Raw genomic sequence first — 23,844 nt, 5'->3', positions numbered from 1 at the left:
AATATTTTGACTTGGGATAAGCAAAATGTAGCCTTAAAATCTCATAAATACTTACATTGGGACAATAAATGAAGGTTCCAGTAGTATATTTTAATTGACAGAATATTTTTTATTGTGTAATATAACAAGTTTCTGACCTGAAGAGTCATTGCTGTGAAGACACATGACTCAAAACCTGCTGAATCGAAAGTGTTGCCAAACACACTGCCATTGCTGGGTGGTTCTGCCGAACTCTTGTTTCTGCCATCAACCTTAGGTTGCTCTGACAAAGTGCCTAGTGCTGAAGCATCAGGATGACCTGATGGGGAAGCAGTGGCTCCAAGAGTATGTGCTAAATCTTCTGTTGTGGTTGACTCAGCTTCACTGTCACTACCTCCAACTTCGATTCTTGTGGCCAGATCACTGGATGCTTCCCCAACATTCACAAGATCCGATGTTACATTTGTAGATGGACCAAAAATTTGTTCATTCAGTGTACGCTCAATTTCCTGGATATTTTCCTGAAATACACATCCTTCTTATATGAGGTTAGGAGTATAGTTAAACACACATAACATTCCATGTATATAATAGACACCGTTTCATATTTAGAATGAGCATACCATTTATCAAGTGTGACAAAGAGAAGGGTTGATACTTCTGAATTTACTGACAAAAAACCTTTAAAATGTAAGATTACATTTTTCATGCTTAGTTATATGCAGAAAAATATGAATACCACCATGAACACTTAATCTGTTAATTGTTCAAAGAAGTATTGGAGTTTAAATACAGTGACTGCATCCTAAATAATTAGTGGGTACTAGAAACAGTAGCCAGGTATTAGCACAGAAATTGTTATAAGTTGTCTCATCTCAAATAGGTGTCTAATATTTAAATTGAAATTGTAAACTGAAACAAGGTTCATATAACAGTGTAGCTGTAACACAAACTTCATAAATAGCAGATGGACTCCAAACAATTGCCATGTAATAATACTAAAATTGTGATTAGTGACTGGGTTTCAATTATGAGTCACTGTATCTCACTTTTTATCTAAGATTAGTGAAATTATCTCATTCATGCCATACTAGCAGCATAAATATAATAATTTAGGTATACACTTTATTTTCATCGGAATATTTTCCTATTTAATACAATATTAATCCTGATATGGTCATACCTGAATATTTAATAAATCCATATACTAAGTTCTAATTTGTAAACCTCAAGAATGACATCTGGGAGACCTAGGTATAGAAGAAAGGATAAAGCTAATATGGATTTAGATGTTGTAAAGATATAATTTGGAGGTTGTAAATATGTAAACTGGCTCAGGATAGGATTTAATTATGAGTTGTTTTTTTTCCTGAAAGTCAAGTACTTTTCTGTTATATATATTGTTGAAGATTTCTGTCTTCTCGGTTGTTGCGATGAATATGCCAATAGGGTGTGTGGGGCTAGGTTTATAGGAGCTGGACTGTGAATAGAGTGATGACGGAGGCAGTATGACCTCTGAAACGTTGGTTAGCATCTACCAGACTAAACAGCGCAACAACCCAAAAGACAGAAATCTTCATACTCACATATATATTGTTATTACCTGTGTCAAGGTATGTTGCCCATCAAGATTTGGTAATGTGATGGTCCCTGTGGCATCAGCATGCAATGTGTGTGTTATCACACTGGGAGTGTTTACAGGTTCAGCATCATCCACCAGAGAATCTAAATGGAAGAAGAACCCATAAAATACTTCATTATACCAAGAATATGTGCATTTTCTACTCAAAAATGAAAATACCAGCCAAAGACAATAATTAATGCTAACCCATTAGTAGTGCAAATCCCTGCGATAATAACAAGTCTGTAGTTAAGGCTTGTTTACAGTGGGCTGGATGTACAGTGTTTGATTCTTGGTAGGGGTAAGGAGTTTTCTCTACATAACATGCCCAGACTTCAACTGCCTATCCAATGGGTAGCAGGGAGTGTTCCTCTGCGAGTAAAGCAAGTGGGGCATGATACTGCCCACTCACTCCGTATAATGTGTAGAGCTATACTTTCAACCCTACATATCTTCCATATCTTCAACCATGCTAATTAAGCATGAAGACATGTCTTAATGATACAGGTTCTACAGAAAGTGGAGCTTATGGGATCATATGTCTGTGTGTGTGTCTAACCACTAAGTCTCACATCAATGGACAAGTTTTCATGAACATTATACCATTAAAGATCAAACATATCAGCAAATCCTGTATGAATGAATTTTGATGTTGTGCTGGATGAATTTATTGCAGTCAAAATAAAATGTACTAGTGAAATTAAATACAAAATTAATCACCAAATTGTACAGTCATTGCTAGCCTCATCATATAGACAAAAGCATCAGGAGGAATGTATGTACTGTTAAGTTCTTGTTCCATAATCTCTTGTTTGAGATACTGTTTCAGTTTATACCAGAATACCTTTATGTGGTAATTATTTTCATCAAAATACATTTCTAAGTCAAGTACCTTGAATTTATCAAATTACAATGTAAAATTGGTAAAAAATATTTTATGTACAGTGCTGACAACATACTTACCAGGAGCAAGTGTATGAACAAGTGTGTTCTGAGCAAATGTTACTTCCTCTTGCTCCTGATGCTCAGTGGTTGATGTTACTTGAAACGGTTGATCTGAAAATGCTTGAGTAAAGTCTGGACCTAAACCTTCAGGAGGGAAGTTTGTACTTTCTGTCACAACAGCAGGACCCTGTCCATCCACTGGTATACTGCTAAGTGTATTTGTTCTTTCTCCTTCTTTAGCTGTTTGTTGTGCAACCTGATAGAACCATTATGAGTCAACAGTGTTGAAAAGACAGAATTGAGATTGCTGTCTTCTGGGTTGTTGCACCATGTAGACTGAATTCATCGCCCTGATGATGGAGGCAGCATGGGCCTCTGAAACGTTGGTGGACACGTACCAGACTTTACGGCACAACAACCCAGAAGACAACAATCTTAAAACTACTTAAACTTCTGATGCATCTAACACAACAGAGCATAGTAAAATTCAATTTAAACTGCCTCATACTTACATGTGGTGTGTATTAGGCACTTACTTGCAACTTGGTGTTTGTGTACTTGGCAATTTTTACACGCTTTCTTACTATGTATCAAAAGTGACAAGTGAGCAACATCAAGTACCTGAAGAATACACACTTGGATACTGCACTACAGAATTTACTTGTACATTAACCAGTCTAATGGCATCTGGATACTTCTTTTTCTTCTTCCTTGGCTCTACAACCCAGTTGTGCAGAACAACAACATGAACATCTCCATCAACATGATAACCTCAAATCTCACATAGCTGAATATCTATTAAATGTCTGATGGAGACTCTGAACCACTTAATGTTTTACAGAAAACAGCTTTACCCACCTGTAAAGCTAATTCATGTTTGTGTGTCTTCATGTGTTTGCGGCAGTTAACAGATGTTTTGAATGTTTTGTGGCAGTATGGACACATGAAGGGCCTCAAGTCGCTATGTGTACTCATGTGCCGTTTCAAGCTTCCATTTGTAGAGAACATATTACCACATTGATGACACTTGTACGATTTTACTCCCTCGTGTGTTCGCTGATGAGCTTTCAGTACCCCATTTGATATGAAGCGCCTGTTATAATAACATAACATAACATAACAACATTACTAGAGAGATAAGAGTTATCTGTAGGCTTTTCAATAATTGATTCACCCAAGAAGAGAAGAACAAGAGAAACATATTTATTTATTCATGGTTTATATTATCATTTACTGACATAACACCTAGTCCAGTACCTTACCTTTGGCCATGACCACTTCCAGGTCATTAATCAACCTATAATTCAGTAGCCTGAGCTACTGACAGCCTCATTAAATAAAACATAAATAAAAAAATACATAAAGTAATACTGAACGCATTACCTGTCACATAGGGTACACTTGAATGGGCGTTCACCAGTGTGCATGCGAATGTGCTGTTTGAGGTGACTTAATTTACGGAATGCTGCGTTGCACACATTACACACATATGGACGATCCAAACTCACAGTGTTGCCAGGAAGGAAAACAGTGCTGTTTCGGGCTACAGCTTGTACAAATCCTGTAACAGTGAATCTCGGTCAGTAATTTCATTTATGTAGACTCTAAATATGAAGAGAGAACATGTTTGTCAAGCACATGTTGTTTACTTAATTGATAATGTATCAATTACAGGGGTTAGGCAGTACTGGATTAGGTACTGGAAGACCATGAATGATGAAAATGTTTTATCCAAGCATAAAAATAAGATTCCCTTGAGAATTTTAAAAATGAATATGTTAGATAAATGGTCAACTGAGAGACCATGGACACTAGAATGACCATGTGAGAGGAAATACACAAAAGACAGTACTAAAAAAGTGGGAACAGATACAATAAGAGTGTTAATGGTAGCAAACAGATAAACTACAGCATAAAATTTCATCTGTGGGTATTAATGTGTAAGGTCTCTAAATACTTGCCATTATTTGTGATAATAATTGGTTCTTGCAATGCAACTTCTGGTAAGACAGGAAGTGTAGGCTTCTGTCTGACCAGTTTCCGCTTTGTAACTCTTTCTCCAGAAGTTCCACTACTTTCTTTGGTATGAGACAACATGTGAGTCTTTTGGTGTCCTGTGGTTCGGAATGTCTTGTCACAGAGCTGACAGGCAAATGGTTTGGTACCTGTATGCATTCTGTCGAAAAACAAAAGCACTCTGAAATCCAGTGGCTTACATAAGAGTGGTATGTTTACAAACATCTGTATTGCACCAAGATGGCTTCTTAAGACATCAGGAAGTAATTTGTAACATCAATAATGCATAAGAAGTAACCATTTCAGTTTCATATATCCAAACAAACTCAGAAAATAATACTGATGATTATTCAAACTATGTGTAAACAATGACAAAATGGGTAGGTAACATAATAAATCAAAAGATTACCTTATGTGAACTTTAAGACTACTTGATGAAGAGAATTTCTTGAGGCATATGTAGCATACGTGGTCTCTGACGCCAGTGTGCGTGCGTATGTGGGCTGTAAGCGTGGACTTGACAGCAAATGACCGATAGCAATGAGTGCACTGAAAAAAAACTGGGTTTAATAATTATCCTCCATACTAGATACATGCTACACAAGATAATGGTTTCCCATAAATTGGAAACAAAAACACTAAAGGTTAATATACACACTTTCATATACTTCATGAGGCTTTAATTTAGATGTGTGAAATGGATGTCAGTTACCTTGTATGGACGTTCATGTGTGTGTATTCTGATATGCCTAACTAGATCTGAGGGTTTCTTGAATTCTTTAGTACAGTATGAACACTGATGCCATCGAACTGTCCCCACACGACGCTGTCGAATGATATATCTCCTGAATTCATAAAACAAAAATTACAGCATATACTAGTGTCAAAAAGGAAAACAATATGCATAAAAAGTATACAGTGAAACCTCTATCCATCGTTCCCGGAACTATCGTTTTCCCGGATGCATCGTCCGTTTTGTTCGGTCCCGAATACATCCCATATAAAATAATGTTACATTTTCCCGCTTCTATCGTTCCTCGAACTATCGTTTTATCGCATCGATCGTTCAAAAATCTTAGTCCCGGCCCACAATTTTCCCGCAATGATCGTTTCTGAGAATTTAAAATGCTGGGTTTTGAGATAAATTATTACTGAAAGATGCACAATGTTTTTGGAATACGCAGTAGCGGTAACCTGTTATATCGCCCAACCAGCACATTCTTTTGGAATGAGGGTCAGCGGTGCAGGGGTGATAGTTGGAGTGAATGGCGGTGCCCATTGTCAGAAATTTTACGATTTTAATTTGGGTGCACTCATATTTCGTTCCAGCGATGCCAGATGGCATGTGCAGTGTGAATTTCTTCACAAATGCTTTTATTATAAGTACAAAGGAAAGGCTGGCGGCACATTTCATTCTTCTGGTTCATCTCGTTTCCAGCGGTTCAGGGTCTTCTACAGCTACGTTTCGTTGAGTTCGGCAGTAATAGTATTTCCATTTTTCCTGTTATTGTCCGCAAAGGGGGTTGGAGTGGTGAGGAAGAAGAAGACGACGAATGCGAGCCCGAAGCTTTGCCGAGTTTTGCCGAAGCGCACGGTGCATTGGCGAAAGTGAAGTCGTTCTTTTATGCGCTTAATATTAGTGAACGTGACGAGGAAAACATTTTGAACGTGGAAAGTGCTCTGTTTGGTCTAAAACGTAAAGTTTCGACAAACCAGTTGTCCATTAAAGACTTTTTTGGTAAAAAGAAGTAACTTTGAAAGAGAAACATTGTTTTTTTTAAAATTTTTAATGCTTTCCCGCATCTATCGTTTTCCCGCATTCATCGTTTTTATTTCCCACCCCCGCCGAAAACGATGCATCGAGGTTTCACTGTACTATTATTTACCACATTAAAGTACCAAACAGTGAGATGCTGTTATATATACTGTAACATTATGGCTCCTAACATGAATGGTATTTTATGCCAGTAATTAGAAATCAAGTACTTTTGTTTTACTTAAATGTCTGTTCTTTCTCACAGTATGTATATTGTGTGAGAGGAAAGTACATAATGTGTAGACAATATTAATGGACTTTAAATATGACAAAGAAAGGGGGGGGGAAGTTAAAAAAAAGTAAAATAAATAAACTGCAATCGATTTTATGGAGTGAGAAAGTAATTAAAAAGAACTAAAACAACTGTGGACAATTCATCTCATACATAAGGGGAGTGGAAAATTAATGCAGATTGAAAGTTCTTGAAATGAATTTTTACAACAAAACCCCATGATATCTACTGTCACAACTGTAATCTTGAGACTTGAGGGGTGAGGAAGTGGGGTGAAGGAGGAAAGATAGCATCTGCTATGCAGTACAGTAGTATGCTTCAGACTTCCTGCATTCATTGCAAGTCTCAAGATTACAGTCACAAACATTATATTTCAGTACATTATAATTACAGATATTTAACAGAAAAGGGAGATGGAAGAGAAAGAGCAGGTGGGGGTGAAGGAAGAGAAGAACAAGAATAATAAGAAAAGAAGAGCAGAATATGTACCTCACAGTTCCATCAAGTCCTCTGTCAGCAAGTGTGATGTAACTGGTTGTGCTACTCTCCTTGTGCTGTCTGACTGTTCCACTCTCATCACAGACACCATCCTTCATTTTGGTTTCATGATTGCAAGAACTATCTTCTAGTCCTGCAAGAAAATAATGTTACGCCATGGTATAGTAATTGTTAAGCAACCAAGTAATTCAGGTAATGGCTTAAGAAATCTCTTACTGTAACAGAGCCTATGGACTAATCACTGACATTTTTTAAAATCAAAACTCACTTAGATACTGTGTGGGAAGGAACATTGTCAAAATCTACTTGTTTGGCCAGAAATTTGGGCCTCTTCAATGACTATACTACCATAACTTTAAATCAGAATTCTTGGTTGACTATCTGTGATAAATCTTAAAACTTTGCATACCGTGCAGTGTATTGATACATGAAATCATGCATAAAACAATGATGAATGATCTGTGATGAAGGAACAAATTTGTAACTCTTTTACATCCAAAAAGATCAGCAAGGTTTTGACCTCTGATTCTGACATTCATGCTTTCTTGGCCTTCACCAACGGAGATTTTTCCATTTGTTTTTGAGTAGTACTGGAAGACACACGCATCAACCAACACCAGCATTATTTAGTCCAACATTCTTGCTGAAAAGTCTGCGAAAATATCTTTTATCCTCATATGCTCATAGACAAGAAAACAACAAATGTAACAATGAAACTCATACCACAAAACTGTTTGACATAAACCTTCTACATCATGTATTCCAACATGTGCCAACTCACCAATGTCGCCAGCTGCTGTAGAAAAACATCAGTCTGGCTCCTTAATAGTTAGACCTCATAATTAGACAAAGAATTTAAATTAAAACATTATCTTAGAGTCTATTTAACTCCCATAGGATATACCCAGCTTTCTGAAGAAAATGTTTTGCATTTGTAAATAGGCAAGAAAGGCAGCAATACTTTCTATGATAGGCAATTTTTACAAATCCTCATGCGCTAAATTTGAGGGAAAAAGTGAATTATGTGATTAAATATAAGTTACCTCGCAGGGTAGACTGATCCTTCCCAGAGAGGCCACTATTAACCAGGGCTTGCTGCAAAATATCTGAATCACTAGGCTGCTCAGGTATCTTGTTTTTATCTCCTGCTACATGTGCTTCCAGTTCTGCCAATTGTGACAACACGGCTCGAACATTCACTATGAGTGATGTATCAGAATTATCTGGCCCTTCAATCTAATGAAGAAAAAACATCCACAGAATGTTGTAACATCTCAAACTGAATTAGCAACTCACATAATATATTGAGTATCAATGTGCAGAATGGTTAAATGTTAAAGCAGGCAGTTCATATAGTTACCTCTGGGCTTCTAAGGATTAATAATCTGCTTGGTGATTTGTGATGGAAAGAAAGGGAAGAAGCATGTAAATGAAAAATTCTTGAGAAAAGTTTGATTTTAGATAGGAATTTGTGTATTCTGAACTTTTAAGAAAGTGGTTCATGAATTAATAGTTTGAGAACCTCTAATATCCAGCGTTACTCCTGCAAATGAGTTCTCACCTTCTGTGAACCATCACCACAATGCATTCGACTCATATGTGCATTAAGGCTTCCCAATTTTTTAAACACACATGGACATTCCATGCATTTATAAACTTGTTCTCCTGAGTTGGGAATCGTATGAACTCGTACAATGTGAGCACGGAGATTACCTGGAAGGAAAGCACCCCAATGTCTTTAAAAATTAATTAGAATGATGAGGACCTTGGGATTCAGGTCAAGATCAAAATATTTGGTGTCATAACAAACATTCCTGAATGAAAAACTAATCTAGAATACTGGTACAAACAGACAGCAAAGCCAAGTTATTCTCCCTGTCTCATCATTTCCTAATAAAGTACTAATGCTATTTAATTCTGTGTCTGTAGCTAATGTTATCATCATAACCTGGTTATAGAACAAAATTATTTTATGAGCCAATGGGTCAATAAGGTTAAGCAACAGTATGAGGAACTTACTGGATTCTTATGGTAACTTAAGGGGAATGCATTTTCAGACCATCAGGCAGAAAAATAACTTTTTGTTAAACCTCAAAGCTGTCCTGATATATAATCATTTCAAAAATTTCATCTATTGGATTTTAACAGAGAACATTTCTTACCCTTCTGACTGAAAGCAGCAGCACAAAATTCACAATGAAATGGTTTAATACCATTGTGTTTGGACATATGAATTTGTAGAGAGCCTTTCTGGTTGAAAGCTCTTGGGCATATCTGGCACTAAAAAACATGAATAAAGAACAGTATAAATGAATATTTACATATTTTCAGTCCAAATCTTTAAAAAAGCATTAGAAGAGAACATTCAGACTTACAGACTGTATATGTTTATAACAGAAAATGAGAATGCGCAATAGTTTTTGCTACTCTTAAACTGTAGCCAGATGACTACAAGGTTCATCAATTATTTAACATTCCTGTAGCGACTGTAGGGGTTGTTTACGGTTTAATGAAATGACAGAATATTTATAAACAATGAAATGGAAAGAATATGAGCAGTTGTGAATTCAGGTGTTGTCAATATTCTTTCATTTATACTATATTTCACAGTGAAAGATATGACTGTATCTCTAAAGATAAGTTAAAAGTTGAAAAAAATCAATCATTCAGAAGGGACAACTACCAAGTTTTATTTCAAGTGTTTCATGTGCGACTGCAGCGTGATTAGTTTGTAAAATCATTAAATGGTAGGATGCATAGCTTGTAAGACCACTAACTGAAGAAGCATGATTTCTTTGGCTGAAAGACACAACAGACAGAAGGGCGGAACAGCCCCACAAGCTGTCCTTTGCATGTGACAGAGCATAAAAAATACCTAAACAGTATACAGTAGGACTACATATGAAAATTTAAATGTCATTATTTGCAGCATTCTTCACTGTTCCTTTCTTTACCGTATAAAAATAAGGGAAACAGAAGCTAAAATGTTGAAAAAACTAAAATAACCATACCTTATAGGGCCTCTCACCCGTGTGGATCCTCTTATGTCGGACCAACTGGCTCGGTTTCTGGAAGCACTTGTGACACGTGTCACATTTATGGATAAAAGTGCTTCGATCTATGTTACGTTTGTGACTCTTATGTGACAATGAAGCTTTTACCTGAAATAAATAAAATAAGCCCTGATTACTGATGACGGGTTTTTAAGAAAACTTAGCTGCATGACAGTTATATGTATGACAACTTCCAAGTTTTTGGACTGTAGTCTTCTCAGTTGTCAAGTTGTTGGTGTACGACCAGAAGATGACACAACGTAGCAAACCAGAAGGTAAGATCTGAACTCACACTGCTATGAAAACCAAAAGACTTACAACTTTTAAGTTCTTGAAATTTATATTAATGGAATTTATAAAGTTCAGAATCAGAATACTAAGTTATAAGTAAATTTGTCTGAGCATAGTTTAGATTAACATAAACAGTAAAAACTGCTCTTAATGGAAAGGAAAGTAAATTTTAACAATTTTCCATTTCAAACACATACTTAAATTGTAATTTGAGTAAGAGTTCCTAGAAAGATTTCAATATCTTAATGGGCTGAATTTTCTTATGTGAGTTGCAAAAAATTTTCATTTACCTTGTAATGTTCCTTCATATGTTCACGCAGTGCTGAAGCACGAGAGAATTGCCATTTGCACTGTCGACACTGTGGATTAGATGGCTTAACCCATTCATTTTGGTGCTCCCTTTTATGTTCCTCAAGTTGGAGCTGGTAGAAAATACAGTCTTTGTGTAAGATAGGTGTCTAGAAATGTTTCTCTAGTTGGCACGACAAAGATGTTAATAAACAAGTAAAATTTTAGCCACTTAAATCCTCAAAATTGTAATGTTTATTACTGATCAGTAGGTAAGGACAAACACATGATGTCATAAGTATATATTTTCTTACAAAACAAGGGAAGTATGGTGACAAAATCCTGATGCCTCCACTGGAAAATAGAAAAGAACTGAGTAAGTACACACCATTGTGCTGAACTCATCACCACACTCAGAGCAGAACAGGCTTTCCTCTTTCTCATGTAGCATCACATGTGCCTTTAAACTTGCAATGCGGGAGAACTTCTTATTACATTCTGGACACCGTGGGTCATCTACATTATGTGTTGCCTTGTGCAGAATCAAATTTGACTGGAATAAAGAAACACAAAATACTAATGTGGAATGTTCTATTCTATTTTATGATGCTATGCTGGCTTGCAAGTTTCTAAAAAAAATTTTGGGAAAAACATATCACCTCCATCTTCAGGACAGAAGTCATGGAGTGCTATGGAAGAATTTTGTCAGTTACAAGACTACACTGTGTCATAACCTAGAAGACCAGAAATGGCATATACACTGTTGCGAAAACATCAAATCTCATACAGAAACTGCAGTTTTAATAGAAAAGATTAGAGCATCATATGAAATTAGACATTGATCATGGGTGATCTTTAAACTCTAAGACTGATTATTCTTTGAACATTTAATTACACTTTTTCAACTGCAATGGTTATAAGGCATCATATGGCTGTAAAAGAGAAAGATGTCATGCCTATTTCAACATACAATCTCAGTATTTGCCTAGTATGACTGAGTAAAATTATTGGTGTGATGGAGAGAAGTATTTCAAGCTAATTTTATTTAATGCTGTAAAACCCAAAACCAGTTCCAACACCAAAAAAGAACCTCCATGAAAGCTTACAATCAGTTACAAAAATTCTTATTGTAAACAATATGATATCTATTTACAAATAAACATTTCTAGTAATGAATGTGAGTTGCTGAAACAAACAAACTCCAAGAAAGTTTGTGTAATAGCTGACAGATGACCATGTTAGTCGGTCTGGTTACCTTACTAATCAACTTTGCATATGTGCATATATGAGTATGCATATATGTGTGCATCTATTGTACTGAACATTTTCTTACCTCCACATTAAATGATGATGAACATAGGTTGCACAAAAATGGCTTATCATCTGAATGGCATTTCACATGTCTCTTGCATTGTGATGACTTAGAAAATTCTTTACCACATATGTGACACTTAAATGGCCCCTGCAATATATAATAAAATCAAATTATATAAAAGGTTATGTGACATGGTGATTGGGTTTCATGTAGCAGCATACAGAGCAGTTCAACGCAAATAAAAGAGCATTTTCATGTGCTGTAGCTTGTAATATTCTGGTTGCCATGTCAATAGAAATACAGGAAATAAATACACTCTGTCACAGGTATAAAAAATGGTATGAACTTTGTCTTTTGTTGATAAAAGATGCATAATCAGAGAGTACGCAAATAACAAAAATTGTTTAAATATCATGCAATCAATAGGTTGAACCCCGTCCTATAAAATTACATGAAGATGAAGATAATGATACATAGCACAGACCACAAATATTCATTAAGGATTCTGTTCAGTGAATGATTGAATGACCAGTAGATAGCAGTTGTCATAACATTTCTCAAGTCTGGTTATTTCTCAGGATAATTGAAGCACAAGTATACAGAAATAAACCTGAATAATTATAGCCTCAGAAAAAAAAATCTGGGCAGTTATTATGTATATTGCAGAAAAACTTCAGCCACAAGACTGAATAATTCCATCACTGGGAAGTATATTAAATATTACAGACACTACTTTCTACAACTGCTGTAAAATTACAGTAAATACAGTGTATTTCAAGCATATTGTTGGAGACAATGAGAAGGAAAAAATGGCAAGACAGTTGGTATCTGGGCCAAGCCATGACACTGGGCCTACTAAATACCAAATAACCACCACAGTATTCGTTAGAAGCCATTTGAGGTAAACCTTCTAGACACCTCACTTAAGAGTTGACTGTTTGTTGCTTACTGCTATTGCTAAGGTTATGTGGTACTGAATAAATGATGCAGGAACAAAACACTGACATATATGCAAAATGCGCACATAAACTCGTCATGTGATATGATAGATGTCTCAATAAAATAAAAAAGAAGTTTACCAGCTGTCTATTGATGCTGAATTATTCATATTGAAGACTATATGAATCACTTCCAAGATACATGCCTTGTAAAGTTACTTTATGAGCATCCCTTATAGTAAGAAAATACCTTTCCAATGGGAGGATCTACTTCTGTGTCTTCCCTCCTAGGCCGTCCTGGTCCTCTTCTTGATGAATTGGGCTGATGTACCTCATGATTTTGTTTATTTGGAGGATGAATAGTTGTATCCAAACTGAACGTGAGACACCCAGGCTTGATAACTTCTCCATTCTCGATTGGATCAGAACCTACATCTCCACTTCCTCCTTCACTAGTAAGGTTTGTCAGGTCAATGGTTGCAATATCAACTCCTAGGCCTGGTACAATTGAAACTTTATCTGAACTCTTTTCATTCTCTGTACCCAGCAGAATCTTCCCATCTCCATCTTCAACAAGGCCATCCGTACTTAATATTACTTGACTAGAACACCCTGACAGAAGGGTAAACTGTTGGGAAAGAGAAATAGATGAGTGCTATGTTCATGATGAGAATCTTAGTCATCAATACAGTGCATTTAAAAGATACTTCCAGCTTGTAGCATCAAATTATTTGACCAATGTGGTTAGCCTACTTTGCTTCATTAAGGGAAGAAAGTAGGCTTACATAATCATGTTGTCTGTGACCTACTTTCTAACTTTTAAAGAATCTGATTGTTCTCCACAAAACTTGGTACAAATTTTATTCAATTTGAGACAACTCCTACCTCATATGTTATACCTTTGAAGCAAAAGTTTGTCTATATATTTAAAAATTCAAATTACCTCAAATGAAACAAAATATTTTTCTATTATACAAATCAACTGTTTAAGGAAATTTTATGTGATTCTACTGAGAATCATATAAAACCAATAAATAAAATCTTTGGACAAAATGTAGTTACTTATCATTAAAGCAGGTGGTAAATATAATCACTACTTTAAAAAAAGGTTTCCTCCTACAACTTGCAATAACAATATGGCAGAAGTGTGAACATGTGAGATGGGAGTGTCACTAATGCTACATAACACAGGATCCTGAAATGATGTATGATAATACATTGTCGAAATATATGCAGCATTTTAAAGTAATATTTTTGTTAAAAGAAATATGGTCGCTGCATAAAATCTATAATTAACTCTCATTTCACCTATACTCCAGAGTTTGGTTCTTAGGCACAATACCCTAGCTTAGGTACCTGGCCATCATTGATAATGGTCAATTTGAGTCATGCCAAGAGCCAAATGGCCCCCAGTGGCACATCATACCAAGTTTCACAAAAATCTGTCCAGTGATTCAAATGGTACCAGGGGGACAAACAAGGGTTACCACATGCAAACTAACAATAGTATATCCCTTATACAGCTGATAGAAGTTCACAAAAGCCCACCGCTGGACCTTATTATGTATATTGTATTCACAACATTAACCATACAAACTCATACCTGACTAGTATCGAGAAACACTGTGCTGCTTGCCAAGCTTTTAAGAATTAAGTTATGAATGCTAGATCCTGACTCAAGTACTGAACCATCTTGTACAAAATGCAGCGGAAGAGTCAAATATGTTGTTCCACCATCATCCAATGCTACATCTGAAATACAGTGACAGATCCTATGTTAAAAATAACAATGATAAGTCTACTGACTAGGTAAAAGTAGAAACTACCTTAATTTTTTCTACTTGAAGATCTACAATACTTCAATGTTCTGTTATTAAATTTATCTCTATTAAATGTTACTTTCCAGTGTTTTAACTTTACCTACTTCTGTATTCATTATATAATATCAGTACAACACAGAATGTATAAAAATATTGATAAAAATTGAATTAAGGTCACCTGCAGAAGCAAGCATGTTGCTACCATCAGAAAACACAAGTCCTGAGTTATTAAGGGCGGTTTCAGTGGCAAGAGAGACAACATGTGCATCTGACATATCATCCTTTCCACTTTTAGCCTCATCCATGTTCTAAAACAGACAAAATTTATTAATAAGGAATATCTAGCAAAAGAATTAAATAATTTATAACTGAAAACTTTCAACTATGTAACTACATTTTTCCCTCCAGATAAAACAAACAATTTGGAGTTAGTAAACTTGTACAGGATTTTTAACAAAACTTGTTCCAAAGGTGTGTAAATTGGTCCTATGCTCACTGTGTGTATGTATCTCTGCTTGTCCTAGCAGAATAGGCTTTGGTAGATTAAAAATATTTGGGTATCCTGGATTTTGATCACTTACTGCAATGGTGACTGAGCACAGATGTTTTGAACACATCTAACTGAGAAAAGACATCAATATGTAGGGTATGGATAAAATATGTAAGACAATAACAGATGTTATGGATACTAACCTGCCATGTACACAGGCCATTTCTGATTGGTATAAAAAGTTTGAGTAATGACTGACCTCAAAACTGATAAAAATTAGATAAGTTATCAGCCCAAGAATTCATAGTTAGTACAATGCTTTAGCACTTCTTGTGTCTGCATCTGAATTCTTTAAAACAGGGATAAAAAAAGGGGATCATCTTCTAAAATGAGAATAATTTAACATGAAAATTTTGTGATAATACTTTTATCAATTTTAACTGGTGACATGGTTTCATGATTCAGGCACACTTGGAGACAAAAACATACCTATTCAAGGAAAAATAACATAATTATTTCTGATATGAATATGGTATAATGAAAATTCCAAAAAATAGTTTTAAAATTGAAAATTCCACATCTGAAATATACCTTTTCCAATCAATGTCAAACCTTTCAACTCAATCAGTCTTTTCTCCCAGCAGCAGAAGGTTAAGTTCCAAACTTACTGAGTAGTTAGACAAATCATGTTTGGTACAGGCTAGGGCATAGAGGATCATGGAGTAGGGGTAGTAATCTTGAAGACACATATCTAAGGTTTTATTGTACATTGAAATTTAAAAATAGGTAACTTACACATACATAATGTTTATAATGTGTAAGTATAAAGTACTGTACAGTATAACATGTAAGTAATAATGACAATGAAAAGAAGAATGTCCTCCATGGTCAAAGATTCATCATTGACTTCCAGATCACCTTTTAATGAAGATTTCAGGCAGGACATGGTGATATCAAAAAGATAAGTTTAGGAATTCTCAGCCACACATTTGTATGTGCCATAGCTCGAATGGTCAGTTTCCAGCTTCTCATTGCAGAGTTTTGGGTTCATGCTCAGGACAGTCCATGTGGCATTTGTGTTGGAAAAAGTGGAACTGGGACAGATTCAGCTTTTTCCTGTCAGTATCATCATACCACTGCTCCATTCTTATTCATGTAATGTCTGGGAGATGGACAATGTGGCCGCAGTTCCAGAGACATGGTCTCACAATAATAATAGGGTTATCTGAATCAATAATATTTACATACAGATAAAGGTTATGTGTTGTGTGAAAGATGTGTTAGGCTACATTACAAGTGCAACATTTTCAAACTTAAATCATTCATTTCTATTTAAAAAAATGTTTCTCTTATGTTCTGTCCTCAATAAAAACACATAAGTTGATTGACATACATCCCTAGCAAACAGGTTAACCTCTTCCATTTGTACAGAAAATTTGTTGTAAAAACTGTAACAAGAACTGCTTCAAGCGAGGTGGGATATTATATGTTTATCACATAATCCTCCTCCCATGCAGCTGCTGACTTGATGTGGCAGAAAGGCCTGCATGCCTCAGTAATCCTGACAGTGATACCAATCAGAGCCTCGACTCCTGGTAGAGTTCCCTTGTTGATAAGTTCAAAGGGAGCAGGCCAGACTAAAGCAGCTGCAGGCTAATCTGGAAGCTAATGTGGCATTCCCACCACCAGACTCAGATACTGTAGGCTAATAACCAGCACATTTTAAAACTCAAATATTAAAGAAACAAAAGCAAGACTGATCCTGTGTTGATGACATTTCACTTGAAACATATGAAATAAAACTTACATACTGGAATGTTAGGGCATCAGAACAACTGAGAAGGAAGATTTAGAAGAATGTGAAACATAAAATATTTAACAGTTGGCATAAATAGTGTCTGTTGGGAGAACATTTTGGATGCTATAGGCTCTTCAAAGGAGTAACAAGAATAATAGATGACAACAACTCACATTATCCTGGGATCTAAATCCTAGTTCAGTAGGCATTTATTACCTTTACACAAATCCAAAGTATAGTACTTAATGGAATGTTACCACCATGTCTTGTATGCAAGCCATGAGAATAAACCTGGAGTTATCTGGTGTAGTCAGGACAAGTACTGATCTGGTACATGCATGATCCCGCTGTTTCTAAATGAAAACATTTTTTTGTCTGTCAACAGTCAACATGTTCTCACTGTCTTTGGTGCTCAACCATAAAAAGACTATTGTTAAATTCATTGTTTTGTTGTTATAAATTATAATATTTACAAGAACTACAAACAATACCATTAACTGTTACCAGTAGAAAACCATGTAATAATATCACTACAGCTCCTTTGTCTACTATTATGACATGCAAGCAGTAAATAGCATACTCACTATAGTGCAAATCATCAAAAGTTCTATAAAACTGAGTAAAAATGAGCAGTTGCTATAATACGGCTCCATGCGAGTGAAAACTTTACAATGCAGTGACCACTATGTACCATGTAAACAATTCTATCAGTCCTAAAATATCCTTGAATTTTGGTTTTATTTACAACATGTAGCCTTTACAAAAACCATATCAACTTAACCAGAAAAACATATCATCATATTGTAACTTAGATATCTGCTCTGGAACATTGCTACAAATTCTTCACTTTAGATTAATAAATGGAATGTAGGTAGAAAAAGTACCAATTCCTCACTATAATATACTCTTGTCAATATATACATCTGATAGGTATGTTGAATTTTGCTTGTGTATTATATTTAATTGATTAAATAAGAATGGAAATGTAAACCATAACCAAATTTGACATTGCTCTGAATTACATAATGTAAATGTACATCCTACTGTATAATCAACCGTGCTCTATGTTTGATGTCACCCATTTCATACACCGCATATTATATTTTGTGATTGTCTTGACGAAATTACATATGAAGGAGCTGGCTATTAAAGCCATTAATTGTTTGCATGGCTTAGTAAAAGTTAAACAAAAATAACAAGTATAAATATATGAAAGACTGCACATGCATTAAAAATATTATTTCGCTTTTCAATGAAATCGTATTAACTTAACTAAATATACGAAATCAACAACAACGATGTTCAAGCAAAGCCGCCAAATGTTCACGTCTTCGGATAACTTCATTCATATTTCATTTGACTTCCAAAGCCTACGGCCTACTTTACGGTATCATTCCGCCCTGGGAATAAACACATAGGGCCCGCTTGTCAAAATACATACCTTAAAGACAGACACATGAATGCAGTTCGGACTTATTGAAGATACTTTAACATACTCTTTTATGTTAAATGGCTCATTCTATGTACAAAATAACACAAATTCATCCTAATAAACGTTGACGAAGAATCACCAAAAAGAACATGGCGGAACAGGAATTTCATACCGATTTCCTGTCACATAACAGCACAAATTCTGTAGCAAAGTATAGATGGCAGAATAAGCTGAACAGTCCTGCATGCCATCTAACGGTGAGTTCTATAAATACACGCTCTTAACATGTGGGGAGTAATTAGTTATTTTGTATGGGTGTGAAATAGTCTCACTTTGAGGCAGAACGTGTCTCAAAACCAAGTGCTCTGGAACTTTATGACTTGAGGAGGACAAACTGAGAATTCAGAATGTTTCACGAATGTAACGAAAAATTGGTTACAATGGTCTGTGAAATTTACTAGAACAAGAGAGGCTATTAACACAAACAAATTTTGAAAGAGAAATTTGGAAAACTTCTACGAAGTCACTGTAGGAGATGGATAGCATGGAATTAAAGAACAAAGTCGATGATTTGAAATTGGCAGTAAATGACTCAGTGTGCAAATTGAAATTTCAACGTAAGTTTAAAGGAGCTATGGGCTTAAATGTGCATCATGAGGTCCTACCTTGAGGGCTGACAGCGAGAAGTCTTAGAAGTGATTCTTTTTTGTAAATCCTGTTTAGTTTTTCTTAAATCTAACCACATGATTTTGTGTCTCGGTCTGTGACGGTATCCTAGAAACCCACTGTTATATTATCCAGAATAATTAAGTACGTGCATTTTTTCCTGTTTCACATTTGGACGGACCCAGGTTAAGCTCTCGTCTCCGACATCATCTCGAATCGGGTTATTCTTGGTTTTCCTTACTCCCTATTGGCAAATGCTTAGGTAATATTTTCAATAAGACCACGACTGCTTCCTTACATATCCTTTTAATATTCATTATTTATAATTCATTCTAACACTCAACGCCAAATAATCTGAGCTACTGACATTATTATTAAATAAATAAAAGTACAGGTGTCGGCTTAATTTATGAAACAAATGCCACCTTTTGTTTCTATATTTCCACAGCTACTAATTGGTGATAATCTGATTTACTAATTTAGGCCTTATTGTCAAGATATGGAAGGATAATTCATTTTCACTTACATTATCAAATTCATGAGTTGATTGGAACAGAGAAGATCGTTTCTCAACGACGTATCTCGTCTGTAGCACGGGAAGAGTTAAAAAGGTTTTATTAGATTTATATTGCAATACGTAGAGACCGTAATGCTATCTTTCTCGCACCAGTTTGTTTCCAGGCGGTTGCAATCGAATCTCGACTTCTCCCCGTCCCCTCTCCCCATTTCCTTCTCACAATCTCTCTCCCTAGAACAGCGACCTATCAAAAAGCTGCGAACTCAAACTTCCGTTACAAATGTCCTTTAAACTTGTAATGCATCCATGAAACGCGTGGGTAACCCTTTAATTACAAGCCGTAAATTAGAGAGAAATGCTCGATATAATGTGATAGCGCCACAAGCACCGCCAAAATTTACGCCCTTCTCGCAGCAAACCCAGATAGCTCTTGGAAAAGTTAAACCAGAGACGAGGCGACGTTGCACTTTAGCCACTGAGCTCTGCCTTACGGAAAGCCTGATCTATACACAATTACCAACATAAAACTCTGCAGTTCCTCAAGTACTAACCCTTCGCATGCTAAGTTCACCATTAAACTAAAATACCTTCCTTCGTACATTGCTACAGCAATCAATATTCACTAACATTTTATATTTCATAATAAACATAGGGTCTAACTTAAAATAAGAATAGACCAGTGATACTTCAGGTTTTCACACGTGAACAAAAAGTCGTAGATGTTAGTGAGATACGTATTTAATTTTATCGACAAAATTATTCAAAATTAGCAGTCGACAAAGTATTATTTGTAAACTGATACAATTTTATTTGAGCTCAAATTTAAATTATGATTTTTAAGGAGCCAGCTGTGGCCTAATTTAAGACATCACGAACGGTGTCGGAGCTTCGAGGCTCAATGGAACTTCTTCAGTCTTCACGCTGCTTAATTTTTAAGTGCAGGTACACATATTATTAATTTTAAAGCTTATTACATTACTTGTACTACATAGCTATCCATTTCTGGTACCACTGTCCGCATGTCCGTATAGTTAAATCACTACCTTTACACTGCTAAGCATTTTCGACTTTCACAGAATAAAATACGTAAAAAGATTTGTGAAATTTAAATTATTCCTAGCGTTTCTGTCGAGTTTAGCGTAGCCGTTAAGCGAAATGATAAGGTGTGAGGTTATGATCAAAACACTTAAGTTACTTCCGGGTCCCTAGAATCGTCGCTGCGGTAATTGAAGGCATTATCCCAGCATCCACCTGCAAAGGGGGAAGGAGTCCACGAAAATGACTGGACCGTGACTCGAAGCTGGAAACTCCTAGCAGTGATATACAATTTAGACTGATTGGTAATGATTTTCACACAAGAAACGTGCGTGCGTTAATCAACAGTCAACAAAAGACGTCCGTCTTTATATTCACGTTCACAGCTTTAAAGCAAGACGCTCTCGGAACTTAACAAATTATGTCAGAGCTTCATTTTATGTTGATAACATCTATTTAGATGTCTTATCATAAACCTTTTCTATAATTCTGTAACTAATTCCGACTGCATTTACCTAAACTTTTAAGACATAATGCTAATAATGCAGAATGTCCCAAAAATATGTATATACATTATAATACTTAATATTAATCTTGCGTGTATACATCTTTTTGGGACATTCTGTATGTAATTATAAGTTTTAACAATCAATAGTTAGGCGGTTTGCCCACAGACTACATTTATAGGTTACGTATGACTCTCAGAGTACCCAGCTATTATTTCTTACGCGCAAGAACCGATCGATGAGAAAGTGATCTTGTGTTAACTCTAAGTTCAGTGACAAAGTGAATAGATTAAAACAGTTTGTGCTTCGTCTATTAGCTGCAACTAACTCTGTCGGGCGGAGACCGTATTGACAAGCTAGTAGTAACCCAGATAGTCAAGAAATTCTTGGTCCTGTATATAGTTCGGAGGTTCATTACTGTGTTCACAAAATCTCGCCACTGGTACGTATCCTAAGCCAGACAAATCCAGTCCATGCCCTTCCAAACTAGTTATCTAAGGTCTATTTTAATATTGGACTGTACTGTTATCTACGCTCATGGAGAGATTACGAACTCTTTACTGTGTAATTTTCTCTGGTCTCCAGTTACATCCTTCCTCTTATGTCTGCAACATTTTCCTCAACATCCTGTTCTCAGATACCCTCAATACATGTTGACCAAACTTCACAGACATACAAAACAACAGGTAACATTACAGTTTTGTATGTTTAATCTATGTGTTTCTACGTGACAGTTGGGAACAGAAACGATTCTAAACTAAATAACATTAATTTTGAATTGGCTTGACCATTGTTTAACACCTGGCTATTACAGTGCAAAATATTGTGTACAGTTACAGCTTCATTTGACTTTTTGAACTAGTGTAGTTAATCTACGTAATCTTCTACATTTCTCTCTTCTAATGTTATTAGCTTTTAGTTTGCATTTTGTTCTCTTTTCCCCATTTAAGCACAACTTTGTTTAAATATTTTCTTACATTCCTTATATGTGCTCTGATTAAGCACTATTTACACAAAATTCTGGGGTATCTCAGCAGTATCTGTTCATCATAATTTTCTATGCAGATTCCTTAATCCACTTCTCTTCTAATCCCTCTTAATTCCGGACTCTTACTTTCATCAAGCTATCCAGCGTCTCTCACTTCGGCTTTACAGTCCCTATTTTAGCAAAAATACTAACGAAGTATTTTAAATAAAAGAAAAATGTAGTGTCGATGAGGGTCTCATTGCCCTGATGATGGAGGCAGCAAGGACCTCTTGTAAACTTCTACCAGGCTACACGGCTCTACAGCTCAGAAGACAGCCATCATCCATCACTGTCATGAAAACCTCAAATCCTACTAAACAACTTCTTGTTTCAGGCTCTATACAGGAAATGCAACATTGACTTCAACTGTATCCTATTACTAACAAATTCCGCTCTTTTAATTTTGTAACACAGCATCTTATCCAACTGCCGTCGCTTCTCACAACTTTTTTCAGCTCGTCGCACTTCATACGCCGTTATATTACATTTTGTTCAGAAGCTGACTGTTGATGTACTTATTTTGACATTACTTTAAATATGACTTTGTTTATTCTGCTTTTCAAGGAAGGGAGTTTTTAGTGACAATTTGGGAACCACTGATACAAGAAAGAGTATTTTGTTTGTATATCTGGCTTCAGAAAGCACTTGGCTTCAGCGTCTCTCCATAAGACAGAACTCAGTGGCTTTACCCTGGACCATATCTCCATCTCCCCTTCTTTCACCCCATCCTCCAGTACTCCACTCGGCCCAATTAATACGGCTTATCTGCATACAGGCAGTGGATGCTGCACTGAAGCAATGGCCCATCCAGCCAGGGAGATGAGAAAGAGAGAGAGAGAGCTAGTTTCACCGAAGTAGGCCTCTTTGCCTTTATAACAATAAATATCCACGGCCCCCGACAGTTCGTATCACTTTGTTGGGAGGAGGGGCCAGGGGAAAAACGAAGCCGGCGACTGGCATGGCGCGCGCGAGTTCTCAAAGTAGGCCATTTGTATGCAAGCGAAGGCCTTTCCATCTGAACATGGCAGGATCTGTCAGTCAAAATGGCCTCCTCACTTTGGACTTGATTTCCCTCCAGGGGCCCACCATACAGGCGAGGAACCTCCCCACTCCGCTGCAAAACTGATACTGTGCACCATACAGAGCCTTCTCGTGCTCGTATCCACCCTCGGCCGTGCTATTACGAAACAAAGGGAAGAATCAGGAATTAAAACGATTCTGGAGTAGAACTCTGCTCTGCGTATAACACAGGTAGTCTGTAGGCGAGAAAATTAAAATAGGAAAGCGAGAATAAAATGTATCGGAGTGTATTAAAAGAATTAGAGTGTCTGTAGCGAGGGGTCGACTGGAACTTTGCTACTTCTCTCCAGAGAAAGTGTATTGTAGGTGTGATGCAACCAAGTAGATACATTTACATTCAAATACATACATGACTGCGAGAAAACATTTTGGAGTGTCTTTGGGAAAGAGGCTATGTTGATAAATAGTGAAGTGCTAGGCTTTGAAAATTAGTGATGTTGAGCTTTCGAGTTAATATACGAGACTGCTAGTTAAAAAAAAC

General features: G+C 36.2%; 1 protein-coding gene across 4 annotated transcripts in view; it reads right to left on the bottom strand.

Annotated features, from left to right (window-relative positions):
- Positions 1–18,704, bottom strand: part of LOC110835404 (zinc finger protein 236) — a 31,672-nt gene extending 12,968 nt beyond the window's left edge. The window contains exons 1-20 of one of the 4 annotated variants that reach the window (XM_087353165.1): positions 18,542–18,704; positions 14,991–17,453; positions 14,596–14,744; positions 13,243–13,620; positions 12,073–12,201; positions 11,128–11,292; positions 10,742–10,873; positions 10,119–10,268; positions 9,270–9,387; positions 8,669–8,820; positions 8,151–8,343; positions 7,099–7,240; positions 5,274–5,406; positions 4,971–5,110; positions 4,507–4,721; positions 3,929–4,106; positions 3,404–3,638; positions 2,564–2,801; positions 1,583–1,704; positions 138–500 (exon numbers count right to left, since the gene is read on the bottom strand). In XM_087353165.1, the coding sequence (XP_087209291.1) occupies positions 138–500; positions 1,583–1,704; positions 2,564–2,801; positions 3,404–3,638; positions 3,929–4,106; positions 4,507–4,721; positions 4,971–5,110; positions 5,274–5,406; positions 7,099–7,240; positions 8,151–8,343; positions 8,669–8,820; positions 9,270–9,387; positions 10,119–10,268; positions 10,742–10,873; positions 11,128–11,292; positions 12,073–12,201; positions 13,243–13,620; positions 14,596–14,744; positions 14,991–15,117 (3,459 nt within the window). In that variant the 5' untranslated portion in view covers positions 15,118–17,453; positions 18,542–18,704. Of the gene's footprint in view, positions 1–137; positions 501–1,582; positions 1,705–2,563; positions 2,802–3,403; positions 3,639–3,928; positions 4,107–4,506; positions 4,722–4,970; positions 5,111–5,273; positions 5,407–7,098; positions 7,241–8,150; positions 8,344–8,668; positions 8,821–9,269; positions 9,388–10,118; positions 10,269–10,741; positions 10,874–11,127; positions 11,293–12,072; positions 12,202–13,242; positions 13,621–14,595; positions 14,745–14,990; positions 18,486–18,541 lie in introns of those variants that run through there. The other 3 variants (XM_087353166.1, XM_087353167.1, XM_087353168.1) reach the window with 3 other exon arrangements.
- Between the last annotated feature and the right edge of the window lie 5,140 nt (positions 18,705–23,844).

Source organism: Zootermopsis nevadensis, unplaced genomic scaffold (assembly GCF_977971745.1).
Source record: "Zootermopsis nevadensis isolate Lab colony 2312 unplaced genomic scaffold, Znev_1.0 Znev_ptg000021l, whole genome shotgun sequence".
In the NCBI taxonomy this organism is placed as follows: domain Eukaryota; kingdom Metazoa; phylum Arthropoda; class Insecta; order Blattodea; family Termopsidae; genus Zootermopsis; species Zootermopsis nevadensis.
Note: the sequence above shows the minus strand (reverse complement) of the source record. Positions and strands in the feature narration are given on the sequence as shown.